Here is a 20,576-nt window from a genome sequence, read left to right as displayed (position 1 = left end):
GCACGTGATCCAGGAGTCCCGGGATCAAGTTCCACATTGGGCTTCCTGCATAGAGCCTGCTTCTCCCTCTGCCTGTGTCTCTGCCTCTCTCTCCCTTTCATGAATAAATAAATAAAATCTTAAAAAAAAAGAAATTTTTATTTTTTTTCATTAGGAAATATGTCTGTCTGCTCATTTATAGCTTCTAGGCTTAAGATCCCCTTTATATAAAGTACGTATGTTTTCTTAGATTTTTTGGCAGATTACTTTTTAATTTAAATTCAATTTAGTTAACATATAGTGTATTATTAGCTTCAGGGGTAGAATTTAGTGATTCATCATTTGCATGAAACACCCACTGCTCATTACATCAAGTGCCCTCCTTAATGCCCATCACCAGTTACTCCGTACCTCTACTCATCTCCCCTGGAAGGTTATTAACAAAAGGAATTATTTAACATTTAATCTGTGTAGTATTTACTTTTTGTGCTTGGAGTAAGATGGGATTCTCTTTGCTTATAGTTGCCTGTAGTGTATTATTGCCAGCACCTTTCCCCATCTTTTCATAAGTTAAATTCTCATACATGTTGAAAGTTATTGCTCTTGTTTCTAAAAATATTCTTGGCAGGACGCCTGGGTGACTCAGCAGTTGAGCATCTATCTGCCTTTGGCTCAGAGCGTGATCCTGGAGTCCCAGGATCAAGTCCCACATCGGGCTCCCTGTATGGAGCCTGTTTCTCCCTCTGCCTCTCTCTCTCTCTCTGTGTGGGTCTCATGAATAAATAAATGATATCTTTTAAAAAAATATTCTTGGCAAAAAGAAAATTCCTGGCTATACATGGGCATTTATTCTTCTGTAATTGTTAAGATCAATATACAGTTCTTAAAAAGATGTATAACTGAAAGAATTAAGGTATATATATTAAGCTTGGGAGAACTGACAAGAATACAGTATAGTTTCTACATTTTTTCAGATCTTGTTAGATGGAATTTTATAGTTTTGTTGATATAGGTCACATGCCCCTCTTGTTGACTTTATTTCCGGGCATTTTTTCTCTCTCTCATTTTTTTTAAGATTTATTTATTTGAGAAAGAGAGAGAGATCAGGGGGAGGGGCAAAAGGAGAGGGAGAGTGAGAATCTCAAGCAGACTTCCTGCTGAACCTGGAGCTCCATGTTGGCCTCCATCAACCCACTAAGCCACCAGGTACCCCTTACTTATTGTTCTTTGAAAAAAAAATCCCATTTATTCATTTTAATCCTTAAACCTAATTTTTATGCCAACCTTGTCATTTTAACCATTTCTTTACCATTTTGTTTTATTTTAAACAGAGTATTTTTTTTAATCAGAATATGACCTGGTCCTTCTTCTAGTGGCATAATTTACTTTCTTCTCCTATTATAAAAATAGTTTTTCTTTTAACTTGCTTTATTTGTTATATGTTTTAACTTGTGGCTTCTTAGCTCTTTTCTTATTTTTGCTGGTTTAAGTTATTTTGGATTTTTAATTTTTGTTACTTTGGAATTTCTACTATACATTTCTATTCCATTAATGATTACCTTTTATTTCCCCTTTTTGAGGATCCCTGTGTGGCTCAGCAGTTTAGCGCCTGCCTTCAGCCCAGGACATGATCCTGGAGTCCAGGGATTGAGTCCTGCATCAGGCTCCCTGCGTGGAGCCTGCTTCTCCCTCTGCCTGTGTCTCTGCCTCTCTCTCTCTCTCTCTCTCTCTCTGTCTGTCTCTCATGAATAAATAAATAAAATCTTTAAAAAATATATTTCCCCTTTTCCCTGCACATTTTTGAGTTTCCATACTGTTTTCCTGCCAGGTGCCAGGTGTAGGGTTTGGTATCCATTTTTCTCTCAATACTTGTTAGGACCACTGCTCTAGCTTCTGATGTTGCAGGTGGGAAAGTCTGGTAGCTCTCTAAGCTTTCCCTTCTGTAAGGAATATGTTCTTTCCACCTGCAGGCTTGTAAATTTTTTTCTCTCAGAGTTAAGGCACTTACTAAGTTATGCCTAGGTCTATGTCTAAAATAAAGTGAGGTCTTTTAATCTGCAGATTGATGTCTTTGGGCCAAGGAAATTCTCTTCTGGTATGTGTTTTATTATTGCCTTACTACTATCTGTTCATCTTTCTTTTGCTGGAACTGCTGTTCATCTCATTAGTTCTGTCCTCCAATTCTCTTATCTCTTCTATCATGATTTCTCTTTTGTTGCTTTGAGCTTTTTTTCCATTTGATCTTTCATACCACAAATTTGGACTTTTGCCATGATCCATTCTTTCTTTTTTTTTAATTTTAATTTATTTATGATAGTCACACACACACACACAGAGAGAGAGAGAGAGAGAGAGAGAGAGAGAGAGAGGCAGAGACACAGGCAGAGGGAGAAGCAGGCTCCATGCACCAGGAGTCCGACGACATGGCTCGATCCCGGGTCTCCAGGTCGCTAAACTGCTGCGCCACCCAGAGATCCCCTCTTTCTTTCTTTTTTTTTCTTTTTTAAAGATTTTACTTATTTATTCATGAGAGACACAGAGAGAGGCAGAGACACAGGCAGAGGGAGAAGCAGGATCCGTGCAGGGAGCCTGATGCAGGACTCGATCCTGGGTCCCCAGGATCACGCCCTGGGCTGAAGGCAGGTGCTAAACCACTGAGCCACCCAGGGATCCCCTCTTTCTTTCTTTTAATCATCTGTATGGTTTATTTAGGAAATTAGTGCTTTTAGATGCAGGAAGACTTCTGTCTGCTGTAATTAAATCTCCCTTAGTTAGCTTATTATTTTTCTGGCCATTATTGGCCTCTTACTCTTCACAGAGCTCTTTTCAGTTGTGGGGTTGCTCCCTTTGCCATGACTGGTAACTGTCTTTCCAGATGCTCAATGTTATGTGTTGTCATATTTTCCCTGTCAGCTCATAAGGGCCCAGTTCTGGTCTTGGTCACAAATGATTCAGGGAGACCTTGCCCCCTACCCAAGGGTCATCAGATCTCCTCAAACCAGGCTTTTTCTAGAGCCAGTAGTTTAGAGTAGTTGTTCCAAAGTTCCGAAAGGCTAGACTCCAGGTACTTGCTCAGCTCCTAGAAAAATTAGAGACACATATTCCAGTCTCTTTCTCTATACTCAGAACTTAAGCCTTCAAATCCATTTAGCAACCTACAGGCATCAGGCCTATACCTGTCGCAGCACAGGGATTGAAAACTGTAGTGGGAGTCACAACACAGAAAGTGGGGGTGTATTAACTTCACATCATCATCTTCCTGGAATCATTTTTGGCCCTGGATTTTCATTTTATCATTCTCTTAATGATTATGGATGTATGCTTTGGCCTAGGCTTACCAACAGTAAGGATAAAAGCATTAGATGGGAAATTGGAAGGTCTGTGGGATAAATTATATTATAGTTCTCCACTCCGCTTCTTTCCTTGTAAAAGGATCAATTATACTTCCCTTCCTGTTGTCAAGTGATTTGCAGTGTCTCCCTCTCCCATAGTCAGGCTTGGCATTGTGACTTGTTTTAATAAATGGAACATATGTGGAAGCAACGTATTCTAGTTCTGAACAGATATGACAACCTCCTCTCAGTTTCTACCTTTTGCCTTGAGAATGGCATGTCTCAGATATGGTTTGTTCCCTCTAATTGGGTCTTAGAATCATAAGACACATGGAGCAAAAGCTACAGCCTCAAGGCAGCCATAGCCAACTTACAGGTGACATATGTAATGTGAATGGGAAAAATGAGTTTGATGTATGCCACTGGGATTTGAGGGTCATTTTGGTAATGCATCACGGCTAACTGATAAAATCTGGCTGATAGCTAACTGATAATTTCTTCTTTCTCCTTTAATTGGGTAACATTTATTTTTATCTGTCATTTAAAAAAAATCTGTATCAAACCCTACAGTTTATTTTCTGTCTCTCCTAAATATTCTCTTAATTGGCTGACATGCATAAAGTAGTATTATGGTTATAGTCAAACACTACCTGTGAGGAGTGTTTACAATTATATAATAGGACTCAGCCCATGTAGCAAAACTGAGGATAAAGAAATCAGAAAACTGGGGGCAGTGCCTTGTGGCAGTTTATTACACTCATTTATCTAATGCCCTAAACTCCATCCAAAGTTACCCTTTTGGAAGCGTGGCTTCTCTTTAATGGTACAAAGAAGATTATTTGTAGTTCTTACTACCAGTGCTTGAATGCTGTGTTCTATGAGAAGTAAATAAGAGTTCATTGGGGTTACATTTATGGAGTGGCTCTGCAAAGCTTTTATTTCCTGGGATGTGTATATATGCGTATGTATCTGACTTTTGACTTAATCAACAGATGGAATGAATGGGGTCTATTTTTATATTTTATCTTTTTGCATCTTGATTGATACTTTTTCCCCCTTATTGATCAGCTCTTGGCACATTGTTCTAACAAATATTTGTAGATCAATAGTTGATAAATGGAAAGAATATTCATTGAACTATGAGCCAAAAGAACTGGATTCTACTCTAATTTTGCACCGGCCTTATTACCTACCTTCTCTTCTTCCATTCCTTTGCTTTTCCTCCTTTCACTTATGTGATAGTTACTGAGCACTCTGTTCTTTTTCTTTTCTTTCTTTTTTTTTTAAGATTTCATTTATTTGAGAGAGAATGAGCAGGGGAGAGGCAGAGGGAGAAGGTGACTTCCCTCTGAGTGAGGAGCCTGATGTGGGGCTTGATCCCAGGACCCTGGTATCATGACCTGAGCCAAAGGCAGATACTAACCAACTGAGCCATCCAGGTGCTCCTGAGCACTCTGTTCTGCCAAGCCCTGGGATGCAGTGAGGAGTAAGGCAGACATTTCTCCCTTATAGTCCTTAACAAGCTACTGTCCTCTCTTCTCTTCTGCTCTGCAGCCCCTCCTTTCTTCTGACCATTTTGTAAACTGATCATTGCCACACTACTGCTCAGCCTCCTTGTTGTCATTTTATGTTCATGGAACTGCTTTCAAATATGCCTTTACTACTACTACATTATTCTAGGGGAGGCTAGAGTTGGGGACTGTCCTGAGAGAGGAAGATAGCTAAGTGGGGGAGGCAGTGAGGGAGCAAGTGAGCCACTCGCATGGCCTAACCACTATGCAAATCTCTTTTTATTCTTTTTTATGATTCTTTTCAAGTTGTAATTCTGCATAAATGCCCAAAGGATGCAGGTATACAGATGATTCAAATATTAGATGAGATGTTTATTGCTCTTGGCTGGTCTTTTAAATTTTATTTATTTATTTTATTTGTATTTTTTAGAATTTGGGAAACCATCAGTTAGAACGTCTTTATTACCAAAAAAATAGATTGATTCAGATATGGGGAAGACCTGGATAAATAAGCATGTGCCTCAGTTAACAAGGATAGTTGGTAGAATAATAAGCAAAATAATTTCCTTTCTCTTGTAGGACTTCTTGAGGGGTGGGTTACAACTTTTTCCTCACCCCTCTTTTTTGTTTTCTGAGTAAGGAGCTAAGCCGTGCTGGCTGAAAGGGAGGCATGGAGTCATAAGTGGGAAAGCCAAGTGACTATACATGCGAATGCCTTTCCCAGCTGCAGAAAAAAATACGAAGAACAACCTGATTATGTTTTGTGAAGGATTAAAGTTGCATGCAAATTCCAACTGAAAGCATCTGTTTTCCTGACCCTGTGCCAGAGTTCTAACATCTTGACAGGAATTCTTGTTGTGAAATTTCTGTCTCAAGCACCTCCTTCAACTACTCTCTGGCTGTTTTCTTAGAAGGCTTAAGTCAACATGGCTTAACATTTTGAAAATGACTCTGAAGAACTGAAAATTAATTTCTCCATTTGCTTCTTATACACCAGAAGATAAGTTCAGGTTTCATTAGCAAGAATCACACTAATTGCTGAGTGATCATTGTAGAAATTGAGTGATCCACAGTTCACTAAAGAAATCAGTGAGAATAAATGTATCAATGAAGGCATTGGCATATGTGTATATATTTATATAAATATAGATTTTTTTAAAAGATTTTATTTATTTATTCATGAGAGACAGAGAGAGAGAGAGAGAGGCAGAGACAGAGGCAGAGGGAGAAGCAGGCTTCATGCGAGGAGCCTGACATGGGACTTGATCCTGGGTCTCCACGATCACACCCTGGGCTGAAGGCGGCACTAAACTGCTGAGCCACCCGGGCTGCCCTAAAGATAGATTTTAAAAAATTTTTCTTTCCCTAAATGGAAAACTGTTAAAAGTATTTTTAACTTTATTTCCTAAGAACCCCAACTGACAAAAATAGTTCATCTTTTTAGGAAGACCACAGGTTATATCTACTTGTGACCCCATAGTTACATTCTGCTCAGTCATACCTATGTTGGTATAATTCTTGATACCATAATCCTACCATGTAAGTAATGTTTACAGACCTCTGGTGCAGGATTAAGTGTTAATGCAAGTGTTGAACATTTGCTAGGAGTCAGTGTGGAATGGTGTGTTAGAATCACTTGCAGTGTAAAAGCCAGTGTGATTTTATTATTTTTTTCATTTTGATTGATTTGGTAAATTAAACTTGAAACCTAAAAGACAATTTCTTTGTGTTCTGAGAGACTTGAATATTAACCTTGGGCATTTTTAAGGATGATTGGGTTAATGTTGGGCCTTCCTCTTTTAAGCCTTGTCATAAGTTTGTTCAGAAATAGTATATTTATAATCTGTGCGATATGTCTAGGATCTGCTATATATTAGAAATATTAAAAAGAATTTTTTGAGAAAAATAGAAATAATTTATTGAGGATAAATACTGTGAAATACTATGCATTGGTCAGAAATGACAGATTTATAATTAATGAATATGGTAATATCTCTTGATATTGTTAGGAGAAAAATCCAGTTTTAGGACTCCTATACTGACATTTAATGAAAAAACCCAAACCAAAACTAAGTGTATTGGGCTCAAATGTCAGTTAACTGGTTAAATGGAGGTAGGGAGCTCACTTTGACCTTTTCATTTTAGGCTTCTGTGTATGAATTTTTAGATGAGAATGTAATTCTGCTTTACCTATACACATTTTTTTGTTATGGGAAAATTAAAACACACACAAGGTAAATGGAATAGTATAATGAAGCCTAAGTGCTCCCCTCCAGGCCTCAGCAGGTGTCAATATTCGGCCATTTTTACTCATCTGTATCACCTCCTACTCTTGACTTTGATTACTGTCGTATGTTTTATAGTACATTTGAAGATTAAATTTGTATCCATTGAAATGCACAAATGATAGATGTATACTTTTGAAGGATGGATACACTTCTGTAATCCACATCACTATCATGATATTGAGTATTTCCATAACCTAGAGCATTCTCTAGTAATCCATCCCAGGCAGTCTGCCCACCTGGGATAGTGTGGCCTTTTCTTAGAAATTGATGTAAAAACAACCATACAGTATGAACTCCCTTTATGTCTGACTTCTTTTGCTGAGCATAACGTGTGTGAGGGACATTATATGTGATAGCAAATGTCAATAGTTCTTGCCACTTTATTGCCATTATTCTACAGTAGGACTATACCACACTACATATAGCATTACTTTTGTTGATGGGCAGTAACTGTTGTGATTAAAGCTGCTATGACATTCATGACAAATTTAATCGTTGACATATTTTGTCATTGCTCTTGAATAAATACCTAGGTGTGGGATTTCTGGATCAAACAGTGATCCTTTGGATGCAGTTGTCCTGTTTTAAGTTCCTACAAGCAAAATAGAGTTGTGATTGCTATCCATCCTTACTCTTATTTGATTTTTTCAGTCTTTCTGATGTCAGCCTGTTAGTGGTTGTGCAGTGCCTTGTCAATGTGTGCTTTTTGAAAAACAGTTTTTAAATCATGCTGTGAAATAGGTAAAACCTAACACTTGTCACTTTAACCATTAAGTGTACACATTAGTGTCATTCTCGATCACCAATGCCTGGTCCCAAGATGTTGTCATCCCCCCCCCAGACAGAAACTCTGTACTCCTAGAAGAAGAACTCCCCACTGCCCTCTCCCCCCAGCCCCTGGTAACCCCAATCTGGTTTCTGTTTCTATGAATTTACCTATTTTAGATATTTCATGTAAGTGGAACAATACATTATTTGCCCATTTGTGTCTGGCTTATTTCACCTAGTATGATGTTTTTCATGGTTCTTCCGTGCTATAGCAGGTGTCAGAACTTCATTCCTTTTTATGGCACAATAATACTCCATTGTATGGGTGGCACCCATTTTAATTTTTAGTTTATTTGTTGGTGGACACTTGGATTGTTTGATTTATTGTGAATGATGCTGCAGTGAAGATTGATGTACAAGCATCTGTTTGAGGCCCTGTGTTCAGTTATTTTGGCTGTATACCTAGGAGCAGAATGCTGCGTCATACGGTAATTCTGTGTTTAGCTTTTGGGGAACCAGTGGCCTTTTCTCTCAGTGTGTTTTAATTAACATTTCCCTGATGACTAATGATGTTGAATATCTTTTCCTGTGCTTATGTTAGCAATTTGTATATGTATTTCTTTGTGAAGCGCGTGTGCAAGTCTTGTGTGTAATTTAAAAATTGGATTACCCCCCCACTTTTATTTTTAGTTAATGAGGTTTGAAAGTTCTTTATATATTCTAAAAAGAAGTCCTTTTCAGATTATTTTGTGAATATTTTCTTTCAGTCTGTGGCTTGCCTTTTTATTAATAGTAACTTTAAACATTTTTTTAAAAGTTTAATTTGTTAAAATACACAAAGCATTTATCATCTTAAACATTTTTTACAGTTCAGTTGTATGAAGCATTTTCACATTGTTGTGCAACCGGTCTCCAAAACTCCTTTCATCTTGCAGAACTAAAACTATGTACCCATTGAATAAGAACTTTCCTTCTCCCTCCCTCTTCTGTCTCCTGGCAACCACTGTCCTACTTTCTGTGTCTATGAATTTCACTACTCTAGATTCCTCACATAAGTGGAATCATACAGTATTTGTCTTTTTGTGATTGGCTTATTTCAATTAGTATAATGTCCCCAGGATTCATTCCTTCTGTAGCATTTATCAGAATTTCCTTGTTTTTAAGGCTCATATTTATGTATGTGTGTACACACACACACACACACACACAGTATTTTGTTGAATAATACTGAACATCTTTTCATATGGTTGTGGCCTGTTTGTATATCTTTTCACAAGAAATGTCTGTCCAAATCCTTTGCCCATTTGAAAAGGTAGGTTTTTGTTGCTGTTGAGCTATAGAAGTTTTTAAAAATATATTCTTTATTTAGAGAGAGGGCTTGAGCAGGGGAAGGGACAGGAGAGAGAGAGAGAGAAAATCTCAAGCAGACTCCCACTGAGCATGGAGCCTAATGCAGGACTTGATCTCACAACCCTGAGATCATGACCTGAGCTGAAACCAAATTTGGATGCTTAACTCACTGAGCCACCCAGGGACCCCTAATATAGTCTGAATCTTAACCTTTTGTCAGATACATGATTTGCAGACCTTTTCTCCCATTCCATAGTGTGTCTTTTCAATCTAGTGATTATGTACTTTGGTGTACAAAAGTTTTAAATACTGATGTAGTCCCATTTGTCTTGTTTTGCTGTTGTTGCCTGTGCTTTTAGTGTTGTATCCAAGAAAGCATTGGCAGATGCACTGTCATGAACACTTTGCCCTATGTTTTCTTCTTTAGAGTTTCATAGTTGTAGGTCCTACATTTAGATGTTTGATCCATTTTGAGTTAATTTTTATATATGGTGTAAGACTCCACCTTTATTTGTTTGCTTGTGAATATTCAGGTTTTCTAGCATTATTTGTTGAAGAGATTGCCTTTCCCCCATGTACAATCCTGGAATGGTTTGTTAAAGACCATTTGTATTTATGCAAGTGTTTATTTCTGGGCTCTCTGTTGCATCGATGTGTATGTCTTGATGCCACTGCCACATCATTTTGCTTACTGTGGTTTTGTAGTAAGTTTTGAAGTCATGAAATATGAGACCTTAACTTTGTTCTTCTTTTTAAAGAAAATAATTTCTGGCTATTTGGAGTCTCTTGAGAATCCATATGAATTTTAGGTAAAAATTTTTTTTATTTCTGCCACAGTATCATTTAGATTTTTATTTTATTTTTAAAGATTTATTTATTTATTTTTGAGAAAGAGAGCTAGGGAACAGATATGCATGCAGAAGAAGGGGCAGAGGGAGATAATCTTTGAACAGAGTGTGGAGCCTCATGTAGGACCGATCCCACTACCTGAGAGATCATGATCTGAGCCAAAACCACTTTTTACTTGTAAAAACAGTGAAACTTGTTTTTAGGACTTCAGAAGTATAGTGGACCACGGACTAATTTGACATTGTTGTTATCTTGTCTACATAATGGTGCTCTGTGCCTGGCGCACTCACACATACGTTGATATACTAGGAGCACCTTCCACCCAGACACAATTACTGTGATAATTCTGTAGAATGCAGAGAAAGAAAATCTAGTCAGGACCTTCAGTGCTAACATTTGTCAAGGACTTGCTGTGCCCAGCACACGGGAGTTAGTGATTGGTAATATTCTCAGAGCTCCTGGATGAGTTCTTAAAAGATTTACTTAAGAGTCAAACCACTTACACACTTCTCCTTTTTTGTGTTAGATTTTGATACTCTTTTGTCCACTTTGTGCTTTTTTTGGAAAGATATTTTGGAACGACTTTTAACATCTCTTAAAAGCCTAAGGAATAATTCAATTTAGATTTTTCCTACTTTTAGGTTAATTTCCTTTATTAGGTAGATGTTCTGTTCTCTATGTATGGAGAGTAAGTGAGTGAATTCTGGTTGTTAAATTGAAAAAATCAGTGTGTATTGACTGTTAGAATTCTTTTCTGTCCTGTCAAATGCTAGCAGACCAGCTTTGAATGTTTCTCACCTTTTTTTTGTTTAATTTTAAATTTTGGAACAATAGTCACTTAGAGGCACAAGGTTTTTAGGTCTTCAACTTGCTTTGTCCTTTGTTACCTCTGGGATTGAATGGGAAAAAGGCACAGCATATTTAAGAGGAGAATCGCTTTGTTACCGCTGCAACATTAAAGTGGAAAACGCTAAATCAGTCATAGAAATTTGGACACTGTCAGGCAACAAAAAGGAGACATCTCTGTGGGTCACTTGTAGGATCCCTTGAAAATTGGAATGAGCCAGTTCTCGGACCCAGTGTGGTATCCATGGCAGGCCTGCCAATTCCATGCTGTACTTCAAACCCCTATTAATTTGAAGTCATAGCAAAAAGTTTCCTTTTTTTTTTTGTCTTATTGCTAGAGAGTTTTAGGTTATTTCTGCCAAGGTACAATAGCTTTCATCATAGCTTTTAACTTAAGCTTCCTAGAGCATTCATAGTAGTAGTATGTTCATTGCAGCTAACCATCAAGTCTTTTTTAAAACTGGTGATAGGGATCCCTGGGTGGCGCAGCGGTTTGGTGCCTGCCTTTGGCCCAGGGCATGATCCTGGAGACCCGGGATCGAATCCCACATCAGGTTCCCGGTGCATGGAGCCTGCTTCTCCCTCTGCCTGTGCCTCTGCCTCTCTCTCTCTCTCTCTCTCTGTGACTATCATAAATAAATAAAAAATTAAAAAAAAATAAAACTGGTGATATTCTAATGTGATTTTTTCCACTGAAAAATAGAAATTTTTTTTGAAAAATAGAATTTTAGAGATAAATAAAACCTTAGAAATCGTATCGTTATATTCCCTGGGTTTGTTATAAATCACTTCATTATTTTTTAAGGACCATAAGGTCACAGACACTTGTTTTAAGATCTCAGGGTTAAAAAAAGCATTGATTGGCTTCAGTGATGATTCTGGTCCAGTAGTTAATGAGAGGTAAATCATGTTCATAATGTAATTTTGTAAATTCTTTATTTCATTAGTAATGCCCAACACTTCCTTCCCCTGCTCACCACGCCTATATTTAATTTTATCTACTTCACATGAAATCCTCACATGTACTCTTGTACAGCATTATTGCTGTGTTTATTACTAAGTGGAATCCATGCTGAATTTTAGCAGGTTTTTTTCCCCTCTGCATCTGCCTCTTTGATGGTAGCTGGGTTTACTGCTGCTAACTTATTAGTGCCCTGGGTCGTAACAACCTTATTCAAACACAACATCTTAAATGGAGGCATTAAAAAGGTCACAACAGTGAGCCATTTTGTAACTTTTGGTGCAATAAAATGAGTATGTTGTGTTTTGGAATATAAGACCTCTGAGTGCAGCTATTCATTTTCTTCATCTATAAAACATTTTAGAATAACAGCTTACATCTGTTTGGGGTTTAAAATTCCACATTTTGAAGAAACATCACTGTTCTGTAACTCCAAACCAGACATGGGGAGGGAGCTAGCTCTTTGTCAGACCCATGTTCTGTGGAGGTTGGGAAAAGGGTTTGTTTTAGCCCGGGAGCTGTATTCGCTGGCAGTACTCCTTTCACATGTGTGGAACACATTTTCATTATTGTTTCTTCATCTTGTAAATGACAAAAAGCATTCAATAGAATTTTGACTTGAAGAATATTTGAAAAATTTTTTACACATCAGGAGTTTATCTTAAGAGGGATATTTCACTACCAGAAACCAGAAATAAATTTAATTATTTAAGCATTTACAGTGCATTTAATTACCTTAGACTGTCAGTTAATCTCGTTTTAGAGAGTAAAGCTGGGGTTTACTGTCGGCTCACTTTTTAAGATAAATACCCTATAGAATAGTTTGGCCATTTCAACTGTGTGATTTTTAAATTACTTCTTTAAACTTGAAGGAACAATTTAATGAGTAGCTTTTAGTAAAGGAAAATGGGCAAAATGCTCATCTATAGGGTTCAAACTCTAATACATTAAGTATCCCAAAAGCGTAGATATCCTACAATGAAGTTTTACAGGTTATTTTTATTTTTACTTATTTATTTTTAAATATGTACTTATTTGTTTGAGAAAGAAGACCTGAGTGTCTACCATCAGGGACAGGGGAGCGTAGGGTAGAGGGAGAGTGAGAGCCAGAATCTCCAGCAGACTCCCTGCTGAGCATAGACCCTAGACTCTGCTGTGGGGCTGGATCCCAGGACTGTGAGATCATGACCTGATCTGAAACCAGGAGTCGGATGCTTAACCAACTGCGCCACCCAGGCAACCCAGGTTATTTTAATCCAGAAGTAAAAAATGCCTCTGTGGACCATTAAAATAAGTTATAAGGCCTTTTTTTAATTTTATAAATATGAAATATTTACATTCTTGTTAAAATGTGATAAAGTTACATCTGGGAGGGGTGAGTACAAAGAAGAAAATGAAAATCATCTATAATCCTAGTACCTCTTAGTCTTCTTGGATATTCTATTACATGCTATGCATTTGTTTGAAATTTAGAAAATCTTTTAGGAAACTATTATACAGGGGTGCCTGGGTGGCTCAGTCAGGTAAGCGTCTGCCTTAGGCTCAGGTCCTGATCTTGGAGTCCCAGGGATTGAGCCCCACATAAGGCTCCTTGCTCAGAGGGGAGCCTGCTTTTCCCCTCTCCCTCTGCCTTTTGCTTGTGTGCGCGCAACTCTCTCTGTCAAATACATAAATAAAATCTTAAACCACTCCCTCCCTCAAAAAAGAAAACTATTATACAGTCAGTTTGGGGGGTTTAAATAGCTAATATAATTGAACTTTAGATTCAGAATAGATTTTTTGTCACTGCTTTCATGTTTTGGTGACAAAAAAACTAAACTCCGTTTCACTCCTGTTGTGGAATTTTGACATCCAGGGTAGGATGCTGCCTATTATGAAGACAGCAAACTTCTCTGAGATTCTTTTTGTCAGCCTAAACTGGATTGTTGTCATTGATTTTTTTTCTTCTTACCACTTCCTGCCTGAAGGGAAGACAGATTTTTTTCTCCATGTCCACTCTCACATGGAGCGACCATTATTCGCTCCAGCAGAGTAAGACAGATGATGTTAGACTTTTAATTTGTGATTAAGTGTAGATCCTTCAGAGTAATTGAATGCCCTTGATTCATTTGAAGGTAAATATCCATTAATGCCTTCAAAGTAGTGGTCTCTAGCACACACACACACTTCAAGCACTCACATACCCATATGCATATTGATAATGTTCAAAGTCCATATTTTACTCTTAACTTACAGCTGAGCTGAATACAGAAAACAATGCTGGGGCCATGGCCTGCTCAGAGCAGCATCATCCCAGCACAGCCCTTTTGGGCAGTGACTGGGTGTCACAGAGGCTAGTGGGTGGTGTTGAGTGGAGTTCGGGTGTTTTTGTCTTAGGAAATAGGGTGGTGTGGTTCTGTTTTCAAATTTTAGGAGATGTCATTGAAAGCAGATTCTACTGGGGGTGAATTTATGTGCAGATAAATGCACTTAGATGTCTTCTAGGTAGAGTAGCAAAGGGCTCTGGAGTCAGATTGCCTGGGCTTCGTAGGGCGTCTTTAGTCAAGTTACACAGATTCCCTGAACCTCCTCTTCATCTGTAACATGGAGGTAGTAATAATACTTAACTGCCATACAGGGTTGTTGAGAGGAGTGAAATAAAGCTCAGGAAGTGCTTATTAGCACAGTACCTGATACATGAGAAGCGCTTGGTAGTTCTAGTTCTTAGTGTTAACCACCTGACTGCAGACACTTGCCGTCAGTGTGCTGTTGTCCTCAGCATCACATTGGGCTACTGCAGATGACTCCTCTCCCTGCCTACTCTGGGGACTAGCCAGTCCTCAGGCCCACTTGTGCTCCTGTACTCCTGCACCATTGACAAGCTGAGCCTTCCCACTGTCAGACTGGCTGTTCTGTTCCTCTGTCCCTATTTCTCAGCTTCCTCTTGTAAGTGGCTCTATGTGTCTCCTCTCCTCTCTTTCCTACCTGCTCTGTTCATTCTTGTGCCTCCCCTGGACATCCCTTCCTTACGCTCCCTCTCTCTGTCCTTCCCTCCCTCCCTGCCCCTCCTTTTCTTCCTTTTCACTCCTCTTCTCTCCTTCCCTTTCCCTCCTTTTCTCTGTCTTCCTGCTCCCCTCACTGCCACCTCCTCCCCCGCTCCCCGCCCTCCTTTGCCCCCCCACTTGTTCCCTCTCTCCCCCTCCCTCTGCATCTTCCTCCCTCTCCCTGTTTCTGTTTCTTTTTTTTAATAAATTTATTTTTTATTGGTGTTCAATTTACCAACATACAGAATAACTCCCAGTGCTCATCCCATCAAGTGCCCACCTCAGTGCCTGTCACCCATTCACCCCCACCCCCCGCCCTCTTCCCCTTCCCTGTTTCTGTTTCAAGCTCAAACACTTGGCCTGCTAAGGAGTAGACAGCTCTAACTCTTCAGCAGAAAAATGTCAAGTCTTTAAAGTCTTTATTGGTTGTGTTAGGAAATATTTATTTTGTCATTTCGGTAGCCAGATTTCTGTATTGTGCTTCTCTTTCTGTTTCAAAAGGGTTTTATATCATCATTTTTTTGTCCCTTGGGCTCAGAAAGTTAGCAGAGCTCTAAAGGCAGTTACAGCTTAACTCTCTGAAAACTATGTCTACCATACCTATAAATTTAATTTTAAATTTTAATAAATTTAGCTTTATTTTATAAATAAAATAAAAATGAACTAAGGTTTCTAAATAATAGTTATAGATTCATGTAGTAATGCTAGGCAAACTCTGATCTTTCCTAATTTTTTTGATTTTTTTATTTCCTCTTCAGATTCCTTTCTCATTGGTCCAGTTTCCCATGTGGGAGTCCTTAAAAGTAAGTTTTCCAGTTTTCATATAAAATTTCTCTCTGACTATCATAAATACCCACCATTTTCAGTATGGAGTAGCAGAATATGATATTGACTAGCAGTTTAAAAACTCAAAATTGTTGGTAATTGAAAATACTTTCTGCATGTGATTTACATGCCAATTCAGTCTTCTAATCTTTTTCTGATATCTGTGGTAGTGGAAGCTGAGTATAGCAGGCATAACTGAAACCCACGGATGTTAAGGAAAAAATTTGCTTTACTTTCTTTCTTCTTGCAACAACTCTTTTTCTCCTTGGCTGAATTTTATTTCATCTGTGCATGTGTGCATATGTATAGAAGTTAAGGAATAACAGTGTTTGTAAATGGAAAGAAAGCAAGGCCCCCGAGTGTCTATAGGCCTCCACTGGCTGAGGCCTCCCCCACTCACATGTAGTGGTTGGCAACTGAGGGAGCAGTGAGGCCATGGGCCCTGACCGTCCCTTCCATGTCTGCTGCTCACCCCAGCCAGGCATGGGACTCCCTAGGGGGAACAGAGTGTTAGGACTTGTGAGTCAGCCTCAGGGAAGGTCACTCATGTGTTTCATTACAAATAATAAAATGGATTTTTAAAAGCCTGTGTTTAAAACATGATGAAATGTTTTTCTTTAATCTTCTGGGGCAATGGTTTTGAAAATTGTAGGTCATGATATGGATTGTGTAGATATTTGACAGCATTTTAAAGACTAATAGAAAAGGAAATAGTAGAGAACATCTTATGTGGTAAGTTTAAGTCTTATTTTGTAAAATCTTAATGTGGCTTGCTCATGGACACGTCTCTGTACTGGGTTGCAATGTAAAATGTGTCTAGTACTATCCATGATGATTAAAAGATTTTGAAAATCCTTGTCCAAGTGAAAATGGTTTGTAAATGACCAAACTGTAAAATGGCAAAGTACCTAGGTATGCATTTGATAATACAAAAAGTAATTAGTCTCATAGTTACATGGAATTAGTAATCAAAGCCTGTCTTTTGAAAAGTCAAAAAAAAAATTGTACTCGGAGGTTATACGCTAAGGATAGTAAGATGAGACAAAACATTTCTCATACAAAAGAAACTATGGAATATTACATATCAACAAACTATTCTTACAAATGATCTGATTTTAAGTAGCACAGCTTATTTTGTAGTTATACTTTACATATAGTTTCTTGGGTCTTTCATTGTTTTTGTTTTGACCATTTTCTTTGTGGTACATGGTGAGAATGGATTTCTTCGGCAGTGTTTCTGGGCATGATGTAACAGCTATCCAATGAGAAGGTCACATTCCATGAGCAGAACAGCTCTCCTTTTCTGTGTGTGACCAAAGAACAATGGAGCCAACAGCTGTCCAGCAAACAAGACTCACTTTATTAGTGTCTCAATAACCAGCATTCACGCAGCTTCTGCACACTCGCTAACATCCTTACACCCTATCTTTGCATAGGAATGTTTTGCGGTCTAAAAGGGAAAAAGCATGGGGTTTATTTCTTTTCAGTATTAAGGACATTTATAGTATTCTAACTAGTTAAGAAATGTCTAGAATTTTTCAGAGTAATCATAGATCATAATGTTACACTTTTAACAGTTGTCTTTGAGCAAATGTTAAAGTGCTACTTTTTTTTAAGTCACATTTATCGAGTAATTTTGATACAGGAACATCCACCCTTTGCTAATGTACATTTTTATGAGTTTCGACAAATGTTTATGACTACCACCATTACCAGAATACAAAATATTTCCAGTTTTCCTTTTTCCGGAATATCACATAAGAAGAATCATACACTATATATGGCATTTTGTGCCTGGCTTATTTCACTTAATTTGCTTTTGAGATTCATTCATATTTTTGCCTGTAAGTAGTTTGAATCTTTTTGTCACCGAGTAGTATCCCATTGTGTACGGAAGTACAGTTTGCTTATCCATTGACTAGTTGAAATGCATTTGAGTTTCCAGTTTTTGATGGTTATGAATAAAGCTGCTATAAATTTGCATACAGATATTTGTAAGGGGACATATGTTTTTGTTTCTCTTGGGTAGGTACTTAGGAATAAGGTCATAGGGAAAGTATAAGTTTAATTAATAAGTTTAACTGTCAAACTGTTTCTTAAAGCAGTTGTCCCATTTTGCAACAATGTATGAGAGTTCTAGTTGCTCTGCTGCCCTGTCATCACTTGTTATATCATCAGATTAAAAAAATATTTTTAGCCATTCTAATAGTTGTGTACTGGTATGTCATTGTGGTTTTAATTTGCGGTTCTCTCCTGGCTAAACAATGTTGAGCATCTTTTCACATAATATTTTGTTTAAACATCTAAATGTGAACTCACAGTGCTTTATAGAAGTAGACAATTTTGGGCACCTCTTTTATTTTTGTGTTTATGATTTTATCCATCAAGTTTGCTTTTGCAGCCATGGAGTGATTGTAATATATGGAAGAATTTCTCTATTATATTTCTGTGAGAATACTTCTTAGGAAGATTTTTCTCTACCAGGACTCCAGCAGGTTGCATACACGTTGTGCTGTGAGGGGCAGAGGGCCTGGAGACAGAGAGTGGCCACTGTTTTCTGAAACTTACTCTGCCTACAATTAAGCGTATTATCTTTTTCTAAAATCACTTCCTCCTGCTACCTCTGTTTTTTTTTTCTTTTAAGATTTTATTTATTTACTCATGAAAGACACAGAGAGTGTGCAGAGACATAGGCAGAGGGAGAAGCAGACTCTCGGCGAAGAGCCTCATTGGGGACTTGACCCCAGGATCCAGGACCATGCCCTGAACCAAATGCAGACGCTTAACCACTGAGCCACCCAGGTGTCCCCTATCTCTATTTCTGTTAATCATACTACTAATCTGACCCATGGGGTCCAGGCCCTGGATTATAATCTCACCATCTCTTCCTCTCTGTCCACTTCACATCACTCACCAAGTTTTGGTGGACTCTGACTTTTTGGAACCTGTGGCCTCCTTTTTGTCAGATTCTTACTAACTTATGCCTAGACTAGGCCCTGACAGTTTCTCCTTTCTACACAGTAAATTTGTGTGATATTCCTTGAACATCTCTTGGAAGTTCTCAGAAATTTGTAACTTCCTGACACTCTGAAACATGAAGTAGATATCCACACTGTTTTTTCTGGCTCCCTCCCCCCTATACTTTTTCAAAATTCTTTCTCTCCAGCCCTAACAGGCTCCTCACTGCCTCTGTTTTTTTAGCTGCTTTCTGAAATATGCTTCCACATCTCCAAACACTGTGCATCTTCCAAAGCCAGTTCAGTTTGGGGTGTTTTTTCCCCCTCCTTGAAATCTTCCAATCTAGGCCCTGAAGATTTGCCCTAACTTACCTAACATTTGTGTGCATTGCTTGTTGGTATTTAATCACACAGTGTGCAACGTTTAAAACAATTTAGAACTAAGCTTTAGAGGACTGGAGCAAGGCCTCAGTCCCTTGCATTTATGGATATATGACAGGTACTGGGAGTATTTAAGCATTGCCTGGGTACTCTTGAGCTGGACATTGGCCCCTTTCACAGCAATGCAAAGGTGAATGAGAGGGTTCTTGCCTTTGAGGAGCTTGGAGTCAATGAGAGAGGCACAAACCACCAGATAAGGTTAAGGTAATGTGTCTGTAATTGGAGACTTTTCAGATGTAGGAGCCAGTCCTCCTGACTCCCTAATTGTGTCATTACACTACCTCATTTTTTCTGTCCCTTCTTTCTCATAGTACATAGACTGTAAGAGTTTGCATGAAAGAAGACTAGACACCGTACAAAAGAAGAAAAATAAAAGAGGTAGATTATCATAACTCAGAATCCCCAAGAAGATAATTGTCCTTTAAGATTCATGTTGTGTTTGGAACTTTTTGGCAGCCCAACCAGAAGAGAAACATGATAGATTCCATGGTTATTTTTTTTCCCATGGTTATTGTTACCTGATAAAGACCCATCGCTTATTATTTTATTTTGCACCCTTGGCCTTAGATATGGTCTTTATATAGATGACTTGTGGATGTATAATTCTGTCATGGACTGCCTCCTCTGAGATACAGCCTTATGTGACAAGCTTCCTAATTGACACGTTCACTCAAGATGTCTCAGGACACCCAGTGCAGGAGCAGGACCGAACTCTTAGGTTTTGTTCTCCTTCTCCCCAGCCTATTCCTTCCCTGTTGTCCCTGTCTCAGTAAAGAACATGAATATCTACTGCTTGCTGAAGTAGGAGGCAACGAATTGTGCCACAGTTCTCCTTCCCCCTCCTCATGACCCAGCCCATCAGCAAGTCCACTGTTGGTGTTGAGACCTCTGACACACCTGTTGTTTCAGTTGGTATACATTCGCTACTCAGAAGATCTCCCTGATTCCATTCTTGCTTCCCAAAAATATCCTCTCTCCATAGCAGCCAGAGTGATCTTCTAAGGAAATAGATCATACCACTGTCCACTAAAACCCTTCAGTGACATCTCTTTGATACAGTTCTATGTCCTCTGCCCAGCACCCCCCCACCATCTTATCCCCTACCACCCACGCCAACAGATTCCAGCCACACTGTGTACTTAGTTTCAGATGTAGAGTTCAGTAATTCATCAGTTGTCTACAAGACCCAGTGCTCATCACATCAAGTGCTCTCCTTTAATGCTGTTTCATTTATAATTAGTTTCCTTTAGAAGTATGTTCATAGCTATAACAAAGCTCTTATTGAGCTTTAGGTAAACAATAAGCATATTTTGGAAGGTTATGATAAAATTCCATGTAAGAATGTTACTTTTTTGTATTATCTGAATATTTAACAGAAGTGTGCAGTGCAGTTTTAGAGGATTATTAAGAATGGAGTCAGGTCTAAATAGGCTTCTGGCTACAGGA

General features: G+C 38.4%; 1 protein-coding gene across 6 annotated transcripts in view; it reads left to right on the top strand.

Moving 5' to 3' along the window:
- The window catches only part of SLC25A26 (solute carrier family 25 member 26), a 128,538-nt gene that overhangs the window by 82,521 nt on the left and 25,441 nt on the right, over positions 1 to 20,576 (top strand). For 5 of the 6 annotated variants that reach the window (XM_055342694.1, XM_055342692.1, XM_055342693.1 and 2 more), the window contains one exon: positions 15,666 to 15,710. The exons of the other annotated variant lie outside the window; for it this stretch is intronic. In XM_055342694.1, the coding sequence (XP_055198669.1) occupies positions 15,666 to 15,710 (45 nt within the window). The remainder of the gene's footprint in view (positions 1 to 15,665; positions 15,711 to 20,576) is intronic. 6 annotated transcript variants of the gene reach the window in all.

This window comes from Nyctereutes procyonoides, unplaced genomic scaffold, assembly GCF_905146905.1.
Source record: "Nyctereutes procyonoides isolate TBG_1078 unplaced genomic scaffold, NYPRO_anot_genome, whole genome shotgun sequence".
Taxonomy (NCBI): domain Eukaryota; kingdom Metazoa; phylum Chordata; class Mammalia; order Carnivora; family Canidae; genus Nyctereutes; species Nyctereutes procyonoides.
This window is presented reverse-complemented; position numbering and strand designations above follow the sequence as displayed.